The following is a 13,019-nucleotide window of genomic DNA, read 5'->3' as shown; positions in this document are numbered from 1 at the left end:
AGCTGCGCAAAACATGCGCAAAATATGATCGTGGTTTTGCGCAGCTTGTCGGTGAACAACGGCTCTGTGTAGTTAATGCTGCTCAATTTTGAACGTGGTTTTGCGCAGCTCGTCAGCGAACAACGGCTCTGTGTAGTTAATGCTGCTCAATGTGAAAGCCCGCACGTGATGGAGATTTACCGCTGATTACAGAATGGCTTTACTGACAAGATGCGCGTTAAATATCGCATGCGATTTATCGTGCAGCCCTACTGTCAACAATATTATGAACTAAACAGTCAACCTGTGTTTGTTTTGATGTTTCCACCTTAGACACCCTCATCATCAAAGAAACCTCTGACCTCTATTTCCTGTCTGCTAACATGCTTACATGCACAGGCAAGCGCCGCCAGAAGGTTGTATGCACTTTGCATACGTGAATTCTCAGAAATGTGCTATTTTCTCAGAAGTGGTTTATATAGTCACTGTATTTTCCCATAAAGAGAGACCGAAAGCTCTAGAATGGCAGTTATTTCCTTATTGTCTTAATGCCTAGGTGTGGCTAGAGATCAGTTTATTATGGCAACATTTGTCATTATTACCTAAACCAGTGCTAACCTTTGTTACAACCACCTGACTCTGAGTGAAGTAACATTACCAAAAAGGGGACCGAAGACCAAGTTTAACAAATAAACATTTAATCAAGAATAAATCAAACAATACAAAAATAAAGTATAAGTATAGAGAAAGAAGAAAACAAAAAGAAAACAATCCAGGGCTGGAGAGGGAAGATGAACGGCGGCCCAGTCCAGAACACCCACTGCTCTCTGACACTCCACACCTGTACCTGACGCTCGCTCTGAAAGAGAGGCAAAACCATGGAACACCACCACCTAGTGGACAAATATTAAAAAGAGAACACTCTGGGCCATAGCACCTTATTGTGCACTCACCTTATTGTGAACACCCATTTCACCTAGAAATGTAGCCAAAGCACAAACACTGAAATCTGTACTTACTGCCTGAAAACCTTGGTTAAGTGCTATAGGAGCTGAGTGGCCATTATAGGTTTTTTTTTTTTTTAAAGATAATTCTGATAAAGATTATTGTTAAGATTATTTTGGTATTTTAGTTTTTTGACACAATAGTGATTACTAGGCTACAGCAATCTGCATTATGCTAATATGCATAACATTTAATAATAATAATAATTATTATTATTATTAATAATAATAATAATAATAATAATAATAATAATAAACAAACCACTAATAATAACATTAAGTTGTAAAAGTATGTGTCTTCTTCTCACCAGGACTGCATTTATTTTATAAAAAATACAGTAAAACAGTAATGTTGTGAAATGATTCTTACAATTTAAAATAACTTTTGTATTTTAATATATTTTAAAATTTAATTTATTCCTGTGATGGCAAAACTGAATTTTCAGCAGTCTTCAGTTTAACATGATCCTTCAGAAATCATTCTAATATAGTGATTTGCTGCTTAAGAAACACCTATAATTATTTTCAATGTTGAAAACAGTTGTGCTACTTAATATTTTTGTGAAAACCATAACACATTTTTCAGGTTTCTTTGATGTTCAACAGAACAGCATTTATTTGAAAAAGAAATCTTTTGTAACAATTTAAATGTCTTTACTTTCACTTTCGATCAATTTACTGCATCCACGCTGAATAAAAGTATTAATTTCTTTAAAAAAAGCTTAATGACCCTAAACTTTTGAACTGTAGTATAAACACTTTATAAATTAATTGTCTAACTGTTAGCTACATATTTAAAATTTAATGAATGGCTGTAATTAAAAAAAAAACATCCAAACAAACATATTAAATACGTTACCTTGTGAATCTGTTTTTGAGAAACCCTTTAGAAACCCTCCATGAATGCTTTTAATCATATTGAAGAATATATTGAAGAACCAATAAACAGAAAAGTGAATATTAGTAAAAGCTCCTTGTCTCTCTGGTCGCATCAACCAAGACTTCATCCAAAACTACTACTTTTTCATTTGTTGATTTTAACGGTGAACAGTGATGACAACTGTACAACAAGTAAAATCTTGAATGTTATTTTAAAAAAAAAAAGTTTGCTGCGAGAGTGTGAACTTGAGTTTTGTTTTCCAAAATTTTAAATCTTACAAGTTACAACTAACTACAGTTCAGACATGTATTTGGGCAGCGTGAACTAGCTTTCAGACAAGCTCTTAGAGGCTCCAATAATCATGATAACACACTGTATCTTTTGGTTGCTGTTTGGCTGAGTTAGCACAATAACTTAAATTGGTTTGACTTTAAAATGACCTGTGATGTACATTATATAAAAGGAATTATTTCTGGGCCATAACGTCTATAAACTAGGTACAAATAGATGATCACAATAGACTTTTTTGAATATGACCCTCATTCTGACACCAAAATCAAAACCGTCTGAAATTGATCCTTTCCTGGTGTTTGTGGCTTTTAGGTGACTGTGAGGAAACCAAAAGAACATTTTGCTCAATCAACCTCTGTTGATGTTCTTCGTAAAGTTGCATTAAGAAGATGACAGTACTGTCATTTCCTGCCTGTGGTTTTTCCAGAGTGGAGAAAGCTGTCAGTATTCACATCAGTGAGGGTGAGAGTGAGTGAAATTAAAGGATAATCTGTCCACTGTTCCCATCTAATCCTGATGACACATGACATGAGTCTCCGCTTTGATTGTTCTCCAGAATCAACAGTTTGGGGCTCTGGGACAGAAGAGCCATGTAGTTGTGACAGTTCATAAATTGCGTTATCTGTCTGGGAGAGGAATACATCAGTGTGAAATCTGGATTAAAATGAAAGGGCTCATCAAGTCTATTTCCTACAGAGACGTCTTAGATTTCAGCTGCTTAAGTGTCTAAATGTGGATTTTAATAGAACCAGTTAAATGACACGATGACTGACAATGTACTTGGAGTCAAATTTGCTCACCCAGCAAATTAAAAGAGTTTATCAATCAGTACAAATTGGGGCATTATAACTGATGTCATGTCCTCACTTATTGCTCTTATTGTAAAAACCTACATTTTTAAATGAATCATTCTCTACATAACATTATGAACCAGCTGTTTAACTATGTCAATACCCACCTTGATGACTGAATGTTTGTACTGTGTCTTGTATAGAAGCCTGTTTTATATATATCAATCAATCACTTAACCCCAAACCTGTATGAGTTTTATCTGTTGAACACAAAAGAAGATATTTTGTAAAATGTTGGTAATCAAACAGTTGACAGTAGACAGTGGCTTCTATAGTATGGAAAAAAATATTGTGGAAGTCATTGTCTACCTTCAACGGAGTAAGTAAATTATGAATTTTCATTTTTGGGAGAACTATCTCTTTAAAATAGTTTTACAGTATAGCATGATATAGTGCGAAGAGTTTTTCATTTTGACCTCAGGAATGAAATGTATAGGAGCTGTATGGATGGATAAAAGATGACATAGTTGATTGGATTCCCAAATTATTATTTTTTTTGAATGTTTCTGTTTAGTACTACTGATACATCATTACTCTCTCTCTTTAGGAACTGACTGATCTGGGCCGGGACCCTCCAGCGCAGTGCTCAGCAGGACCGGTTGGAGATGACTGTGAGTTATTTTGCTCTTTGTTTTCATTACCTGCCTCAGAGCATGTCACAGAGCTCACCTTAATGAGACATTTTTTTATTCTTTATTTGCAGTGTTTCACTGGCAAGCAACAATTATGGGACCTGTAAGTGGATATATGTTCTTATTTGCATATGCATATTAATGATGAATTGTGACATTTATTTGCATGTGATATCTGCATTATTTTACCACTGCATTCACTATCAAGTAACTTTGCTCTGTTTATCTTTATTTAAAAGTCTTTATTTCCTTACAGAATGACAGTCCATATCAAGGGGGTGTGTTTTTCTTGACCATTCATTTTCCTACAGACTACCCTTTCAAACCACCTAAGGCAAGAATAATTAACTATTTAAACAAACAGGTTAATCTGGCTGTAAAGAGCAGTTTTTTTTTTAGATTGTTTCATGAAATTTTGCATTCTCAGCAGCTTTTTAGCACATACTATTGTCAGACGACACCAATGTTCCCTCTAATTGTTTTTTCTTGCTGAGCAAAACATTTCTCTAATCTTCTTCGTGTCCTACGATCTTATATTACATCTTTCCAGTGTGTAGCACAACTGATGGCGTGGTAGCTGGGCTCTGCTAGATCATGATCTGAGCATTGCGGTGCTAGGCTGCACTGCATGAGGTGTTGCATATTTTGCTCGCTACCGCACTCGCATTTGCTGGTTGGTGAGAGACCCCAAGCATGTAACGTTTGTAGGCATCTTCCATGGCCTACTCGTAGCCTGTTGAGGGACTTTCAGATAGGCCATAGTTGATTGTTGCCGCTGGCTAGACACTCAACTGGGATGATGAGATTTTCTCTAATGGGCAGTCATTTCGGCCGTCTGAGCAAAAACATTCTTTATACCATTCCTGTACAGCGCACAAAAAAAAAATAAAAATTATAATATAATATAAAAACAAACTGAAACATTTAATCTGATAGAATAGGATAAAAAAGAATAGAATAGAGTAGAAAACAAACTGAAGCATTTAAACTGAGATCTGTAAGCTAAATATTTTCAAAAAATATCAACATGTGAATTCTTATATAGTTATCTGAACATTCCTATGTAGTAGATTTTGCACACTACTACACCTGTGTGACTGTAAATGTCTTTTGTGTTTTTTACCGTTTTTTACTGTTCTGTGCCCATCATCCACTATTTCCACCACTCTTTACAACACAACGTTTATTTCACATGTCATTGCATTTGCGTTGGTTCTTGTGTTGAGCTATTTAGTCCGCAACCATTAAAGTATTTGATTTCTACAGTGACTCATTTTGGCGCACATCATTCTCTTTCTATGAAACCTGTAAACCGCATTCACCGGTTTTAACTCTATAGTGACACCAACTCTATAGCAATTTGCCCGAGCATTGCGATTATTTTGTATTTACTAGAATTCAATCAAATGGCTTTCCCAACTCATTTTTGCGTGCAGCTTAGAGGAAACATTGGAACATTCTAAGGATGTACAGTAAAATTTCAATGGTGGGTTTGAAATGTATGTGGTCTGATTGTCTGTTTCACCCTCTAATTTGTAGGTTGCATTCACCACAAGAATTTATCACCCAAATATTAACAGTAATGGCAGCATCTGTTTGGATATTCTAAGGTCGCAGTGGTCTCCTGCGTTAACTATCTCTAAAGGTGAGCCAACAAAAAATAGGAAAACAAAAGCATTGACTGTAATAGAGTACCTTTTTCTTAAGAGTGTTTTTATGGGATAGCCAAGACATACACTGATATTATCTATGCCATGTGCCAACCTCTCTCTTCTTTCTGTTGCAGTTCTATTGTCCATCTGCTCACTGTTATGTGATCCAAACCCAGATGATCCATTAGTGCCAGAGATAGCACGTATCTATAAAACAGACAATGAAAAGTAAGTATATTTGTGTCTGAAGCCTCATAAATAAAATTTTTAAAATTATATATTAAAAAAGAAGCTTATTTTTAATAAAAGACATTTTTACTGTTTTAATCCAGGCTGATTGTTTTTTTAGCTGGTTTGTATAATAGAGATTAGGCTTGCCGCAATAGACGGTGCTGACGGTGACAGTTAAGCCGCAACACCGGTTACGTCACTTGCCCAACGCGGCACCGACCCCCACCGTTGTTTTGATTTTTTATAGTAATAAAAATAATTTAGTTCAGTAAAAGTAACAGACACTACAATTAAAAACTGAACGCGGCTGCTCAATGCAGCGTGCCGAGCGACAGTCGCATCACAGATCAGATTTCATGTATCCAGTGAGGAGAGTGAGTCCAGCTGACTGACAAGAAGAGTGGGGTGAGACACACTACAATTAAAAACTGAAAGCGGCTGCTCAATGCAGTGACAGTCGCATCACAGATCAGATTTCATTTATCCAGTATGGAGAGTGAGTCGAGCTGACTGACAAGAAGAGTGAGGTGAGGTGGGACAGACAAGACGATGCAAAAGCGCCTGTTTGGCAATATTTTGGATTTTGAAAAGCCTGTTGACTTTTGCCGTTTATCTAAGGTGATTTTGGAAGGTTTTTTTTTTTTTAAACATTTGTTTCTTATTTAATTGGTTCCACATTGTTTGCTGATTTTTACTTTATTTAAACTTTGTGTCATTTATTTATTTATTTTTACATCAAGGTGTATGCTGTGCGTCCAAGCTTTCTTACTCGTTTTGCTAATAAACGTTCTACTTTTCTTATTTATTTGGTTATATATTATACATGTTTACTTGTTTCCAGTTTTGTCTATTTAAACTTTATGTAAGTTATTTGTTATTTTATATTAGGCATAGCTTGCCCTATAGCATGGTGTATTTTTATTTGTTTTGTTAATAAAAGTTCTATGTTTTATATATAGGCTAAAGTGAGTTTGACGTTGTATTTTGTTGTTGCATTCAAGCAATTGACGCCGAACTGCCGATAATTCGAAAGTGAAAGTAAAATGCGCACAGCGCTTTTAAGCTATTTAAAAGCAAAGGAAAGCGAGGAAAAGAGGGGAAATTCAAACGAACAATTGCTTTACACCGAATTGCCGCTATTTAAAAGTGAAGGAAAAGAGGGAACACCCCCGCCCCCACGGTGATACCGGTATTACCGGTGTTGTCACACGTCGATTAACCGGTGGGAAAATGTCCTCACCGTCACAACCCTAATAAGAGATACCTTTTAGGTAGTGTGAATTGCTAGTTTGATGTCTCCCCTCAGGTATAATAAACTAGCCAGGGAATGGACAGAGAAATATGCCATGTTATAGGGATTAAGGTGAGCAATGCATCATGGGAGAGTGTCTTTGTGTGAGCATGAAAAGGGCTTACTAATCTCTGGACATCACCAAGGTTGCAGTACTGTTGGTCACTAGTTAGCATTCCTACTACTGGATGTGCTAATGTTATTGATGGCCTTCATAACTGGATGCAGCTTTTGAAAATTGTATTACATAGTAGACAAGCACTCAGAAATCATTCAGAAATTTGGGTTCATTAAGATTTTTTCAATACTTTTATTCAGCAAAGATGCATTAAATTGATCAAAAGTGACGATAAAGAAGACATTTATAGAAAAATGATATTTCAAATGTTGTTCTTTAGAACTTTCTTTTCATCATAGAATGTTGAAAAAAATCTACCACAGTTTCCACAAAAATATTTATCAGCACAACTGTTTTCAACATTGATAATAAGAAATGTTTCTTGAGCAGCAAATCAGCATATTAAAATGATTTCTGAAGGATCATGTGACACTGAAGACTGGAGTAATGGCTGCTGAAAATTCAGCTTTGCCGTCAATAAATACAATTTTTAAATAAATTCATTAGAAATCAGTTATTTTAAATTGTAATAATATTTCTCAATATTACTTTTTTTACTGTATTATTTTTATTCAATAAATATACTCTTAGTAAGCATGGCAGTGGAAAATAAGAAATGTTTGTGCATAATTTGGTGTGGTTCATAACTCGCCTAGGATGGTGAAAATGTCTAATGTGGTTTTCCTGCATCATTTTTATTTATGCATTATTAATTTGGTTGTGGTTTAATTCATTTCCATGACTGGAAAAGTCCACTTGAAAAATTATATAGAAATTCTGTGTATGAAAAAAGAAGTGGCTCACACACATGCCAGCCAGTTATGGCCCATTTATGTTTTTTTTTGTTTTGTTTTTTTATACAGGGGTGACCCCGAATAGTAAATAATATAGTATATATTATACTATTATAGTAGTATAATAAATATCTTTAACGTGCGTGAATAAATCCAACCACCCCTGTGACAGATTTGAGTTTCACTTTCCATTATCCGTGACCAACAGAGGAGCATCTTGGCAGCAGGGATTTAAATCTTTAACAATGTCTGGGATAAGATTTCTTTATTTTCATTTTATTTATTGATAACTCAGGGTTATCTAATTTAACTCTTTGTGGCTTGTGTTTTGAATATATGTTCCCCTGCACTTCAGGCATTTTGTACACATTCGTTCTGCACCTTGTGACTTGATTCTGACATATTCTGTTCCAATTTAATTCTGTAAATTAATTCTTGATTGTTTTTTCAGCGCATCGATGTTGCGCTGTACTTAGAGCGTGCTTGCACAGGCAATTTAGCCAATTTAATTGGATTTACCGACATGTGAAATGCAAATCCTGTCTGCAGTGTGGCCTTTCTGAAGTTATTTGTTATTTTTTAGGTTTATTGATTCAATTTTTTTTTATACATTTTCTTCTATATCTTTGTGTGATGTTCTGTGCATTGTGGCTTTAAAATGTTATGAGGAATCGTTTTATGAATGTTTATCCACATTGCCTTTCATTTCAACTTAAAAAAGATAAAACGGCATTGTCAGTTTCGTTTATCACTCGAGAGGCAGTTTTGGTGGCTTTATTAGAGAGTTGTTTTTGTGTGCTGTGTGTGAAAGAAATCCCACATCCCACACACACACACGATTCAACTATCAGTTGATTATGGGCAAGACTTGACAATTCTGATTCGACTATGTAAATCCTTAGTCGGGGACACCCCTAGCTTTATCATAGGATTAATGACAGAAGGTTTAGTTGAGGTAAACATTTCAGGCTTTTACCAGCACCAAAGTAAATAACAGAAGGAATGTTTAGAGTTGCAGTGTAGAAGTGAAGAGGATGCCACTGTGTTTGACCTTCAGTCATTTCTGCACTCTGCGTTTATGTTGGTGTGAGCCAAGTTGGCAGATGGTCCGCTTACCCAGCATGTGTGACACTGCCTCTGCAACAGCGTTTGCACCAATGCCACACTTCATTTCTCTTTCTTTCTCTTTCTCTTGCACAGGTACAACAGAATAGCTCGGGAATGGACTCAAAAGTACGCCATGTGATACCTGAAGAACATCAGACATGCAGTATAGCTGGAAAAAAAAAAAAAAAATTTTTCTTCCCCTCAATGAATTGACAGCTCCCCGTGTATTCAGACCATAGCAGTTCTGCTTGGTTATTTTGACCCCCTTCAACCTTCATTCACATGCTGTAAAAAAGACCACAACATTGCAAAGATCACCAACTTTATGTTCAGAAAAATGCTCGTGTCAAAGAAGCATGCTTTAACTACGAGCGCAGCCATTTTTTTATTGAGATAAGAAAAAGAAAAAAAACAACTAAGGTGAAACCATCGAATGCTTCTGACTCATGCCACTGGCTAGAGGTGCTATTTAAGAAAAAGAAACAACGATTCTGAAGGTGCCAGCGTACCACGAGATGTCGATCTGTTGCTCGGTTGGCCTTCATGTTTTTATATGCTTTTCCAATAGCAATGAGAACTATGGTCTGTGAAATATATTATTGCTTATAACTGACTGTTTCTTACCAAATCAGTCACGTCATTGTATCAGCAGTTACGAAAAATATATATTTTGCATGTTAATGGAACAATTAAGGTAATTGGTCTGTGGTCTGCCAAAAATGAATATCTGCAGACAAAGTTAAGCGAATACATGTCCACTGTTAGAGTCTGAGAACTTTTGTTACTCATTTTCTCTCCTCTTTTTGATGTTTTTAGAATGGGGAGCTATTAGTTCGTCTATCCTCCTAAACACTGTTCTCTCATTGCACTGAATATATGTGATTGGAAGCTCTCAATGGATGACCGATCAACTAATAGCTCTACTAGCTGTTCATTTTGTTTGCTCAATAAAGTTGCTAAACTATCATTTGGAGTTTCCTTTGGAGTACCATTGGGAGGGGTTTTTTTTTTTTTTTTTTTGCTTTGAGAACCTTGATTGTCATCACAATTGTACTTGATTCAATTCTCTGTATTCAATGTCTGAGACATTAATCTGGTACAATAACATTAGGTGAATGGACAGAATTTGACACTATAGTTGTTCGGCCCATGTTTCTAGATCTCTGATCTCTCAACAACTGCTGGACTACAATTAGTTCTCTGAAGGAGGAACTCCCATTTGTGAGGTGAATAGCAGCTTAGACCCCCTCACTACCAATGACGTCATTGATGTATATGTGGATAGATGTAGAGGAGTGCCCATGTTCAATAAGAATTTATTGAGCTTTTTAATCCCCTTACTTAAAAAAGGGGGTTAATTTGATGCATTCATTCTTATGTTTAAGATATTTTAAATCTTGTTAATATTTATGGTTGAATCTCACAGACACGTGGCCAGGTCCAAAGGGGGGAAAATAAATTGTTTCCGGTATATCTTTATACTAGAAGGCATGATGGTAGTACACAAATATGCGCTTGTGTATTTATAATATACAAAGAAAAAAAATTGAAGTGCATTAAACGACATGTCAGGGCTTCCCAGACTGGAGTTTGTGAAGCTAAATTTTACAAAAATGTAAAACTAAAATAAATAATTGTAAAATAAAGACAATCAAAATGTAAAAAAAAAAAAAGATGTGACTATTAAGAACATGCAAATGTGTTGTTAAATTATTGACTTGTGGAAAATTGACCTGTTCTTACTTAAAAGCAGTATGCTTTGAAAAGACAGAAAGATTAATTAGGGAAAATCTATAAATTATGAACAATTTGAACAATCTGTCATTGTGTGAATAACATGTAATCAAATCTGTCATTGTGTGAATAACATGTAATCAGTCAAAAGTAACTAATCTGACTGCGCATTTTAAAATGTAAAATAATATAATTTCAAGTAGGACTATGATTAAGTAGCCTACGCAATCCAGATCACATATAATCCGTTACTGTCCACCACTGTATAGTTACTGGTCATTGCTGCTAAAAATACCATTTATTTATTCATTTACTTGTTTGTTTGTTTGCTGATCTTAGATGGTTTAAAGAGTCTCCTACCCTGACCTCTTTAGAACCAGCTAGCAAAGCAGCCTGAGAGACCTGTAAACCATTTTAGACTTTTTGATTTCATATTCAAATATAGTGGGTTCTCACACCGGTGTCCACGCGTGGGCGCAAGAGGACGTTTTTGAGAGTAAGACATGTTGAACATAAGTTACGTCACAGGGAATTTCCAATAAGGAAGTCAAGCTGTCTATTCAAACGATCGCGTAGATCTCGACATGATTTACTGTGACCATTCGCGACAGGCGATTAAAATCGATTGATCGATCTATCGATCTGCCTTTTAACCCCAGTGGATCTTCTGTATATCCATGTCTGGCAGACGCAACAATCACCCTGAATAAGGAACCTGCCTTGAACTGACTTTCTATCAGCTTACATTAGTTGACTTCAGCGCAACATGGAGAAATAAGTTGTAACGAATAGGAAAACTTGATTCTGAATCCCAGATCTCAGCTGTTTGATGTTGATTCTGAATCTCGGATATCAATCAGGAAAGGTAAGCAGCCTCGTAGATCCAGCCATGCTTGATGTCTTTGAGTTGCCCATGTTGCCATCTAAAGGTTGTTGTGATACTTTGTATCAAGTGTTGCTGAACTTCCTACTTCTGCCTCAGAGGCCAAATGCACATTTCAGCTATCAAGGACTTTTGATAAGCTGGTTTGGGTGAGTACGACCACCTCGTGATGCACATTAATGTGCTTTTGGTGAAATTTTAGTCGGGATCCGACAGTAAAACGTTTGAGTGGCTAATATGTGCTATGCTGGCTGTGTGTCAAAATGTACCAATACAGTAGCCTATATCTGGGCATCAAGGCGCGTTCGGTCCGAACATCCGGAGTTGATTAGAATAAAAGTTCCGTTCGAACAGTACTTTTCTGATGTTCCAAACACGAACTGATGCATGTAGTTTGTTTTAGATTAGCGGACATCTATCAAATAGATTTAAAGCCCACAAATGATTTGCTCACTGGTTCCGTTCTGCAGGTCACAACACCATTAGGCTAGGTGGCGAGACAATTGCGAAGTTTTTTTTCAACCCATTCCCTACAAATCACAACAGATGTTTTCATCCTTTTTTAAAACAGCCGTGCAAGATTTTTACATAAAGACAACAGTAGTAGCAGTTTTGCCTATGACCATACCATTCATTTTTACACGTTTAATGCTTTGGCCTTCTTCTTGATTTATATAACCAGGCTTTGAAATTACCTTTTTTCACTCACCAGCCAATTTGGATACTAAATTGTTTAAGTTACCGGCCATTCATAACTTCTACTAGCCAAAAAAAAAAAAAAAAAAACTGTTTGAGGCAGTCAACACTAGATGCGACAAATCGACCCTTACAAATCATTTGTACTTTGTGTCAGTATGTTATAGAACGAGGCATCAGTTTACTGTTCGGGATTTGTAGTGTTGCGCCCACAGCATCACTGATTATAATAGGTTCTATTGTATTTTGTCTCGTCGCGTCGCTCGCCTCCTGTAGTGGCCGTCTCTCAATACCAGTGCCTTGTCCAAATACCCACACTTGTGGTCTTTGCACTTGACCACTTGACTACTTATATGACGTATTTCCTGTATTTGGCCCAAGTGTTCAAGTGAGGATGAAGACCACAAGTGTGTCGAACTTTTCATTACCTGATGGGACACACTTACAGTGTTGTAAAAATGCAAGTGTTTACATAGCGTTATTTTAATTTTAAATACTTTGCATTTTAAAATCAACTTCTAAATGTCTGCTCAGTCAGTAGTCCCTATAACATGACAGAATTTAATTTGTGGCGCTTCTAATTAAGTGATAAAAATTTGCAAATGTTTACAAAATAAATACCACTACTCATCTTTACACCAATGAAACGTGCAACACTTTATTTTTCTAGCAAATTATATGTAATATCTATTTATTGTATTAATATACTTACACTGGAAAGGTTTCCGTTACCTCTCGTGCGATATCGGCAAAAAGTCTCACGATTTATTTCCAGAACATGATGCATGATGGGATACACTAAGCCTCGAATAGCGCTTCGGAGCGGTATTCGAGATAGTGTGGGTTTAGTGTGCGTTAAGGGCGCTGTGCTTTGGC

The 13,019-nt window shown here is 36.1% G+C and overlaps 2 protein-coding genes across 4 annotated transcripts in view; both read left to right on the top strand.

The window, feature by feature from the left end:
- Positions 1-9,797, top strand: part of LOC107749768 (ubiquitin-conjugating enzyme E2 D2-like) — a 12,849-nt gene extending 3,052 nt beyond the window's left edge. For both annotated transcript variants that reach the window (XM_016564940.1, XM_016564941.1), the window contains exons 2-7: positions 3,553-3,616; positions 3,709-3,740; positions 3,894-3,971; positions 5,177-5,282; positions 5,424-5,517; positions 8,924-9,797. In XM_016564940.1, coding sequence (XP_016420426.1) covers positions 3,553-3,616; positions 3,709-3,740; positions 3,894-3,971; positions 5,177-5,282; positions 5,424-5,517; positions 8,924-8,969 — 420 coding nt within the window. In that variant the 3' untranslated portion in view covers positions 8,970-9,797. The remainder of the gene's footprint in view (positions 1-3,552; positions 3,617-3,708; positions 3,741-3,893; positions 3,972-5,176; positions 5,283-5,423; positions 5,518-8,923) is intronic.
- Positions 9,798-11,075: 1,278 nt separating this feature from the next.
- LOC107749767 (nuclear factor NF-kappa-B p105 subunit-like) overlaps positions 11,076-13,019 on the top strand; it is a 31,026-nt gene continuing 29,082 nt past the window's right edge. Inside the window, exon 1 of one of the 2 annotated variants that reach the window (XM_016564937.1) lies at positions 11,076-11,429. The gene's annotated coding sequence lies outside the window, so the exon portion shown is untranslated. The other variant, XM_016564938.1, reaches the window with a different exon arrangement.

The sequence above is a fragment of the Sinocyclocheilus rhinocerous genome, unplaced genomic scaffold (genome assembly GCF_001515625.1).
Source record: "Sinocyclocheilus rhinocerous isolate Xijiao unplaced genomic scaffold, SAMN03320098_v1.1 scaffold860, whole genome shotgun sequence".
In the NCBI taxonomy this organism is placed as follows: Eukaryota; Metazoa; Chordata; class Actinopteri; order Cypriniformes; family Cyprinidae; genus Sinocyclocheilus; species Sinocyclocheilus rhinocerous.
The sequence above is the reverse complement of the archived record's forward strand: the minus strand, read 5'-3'. Positions and strand labels throughout refer to the sequence as shown.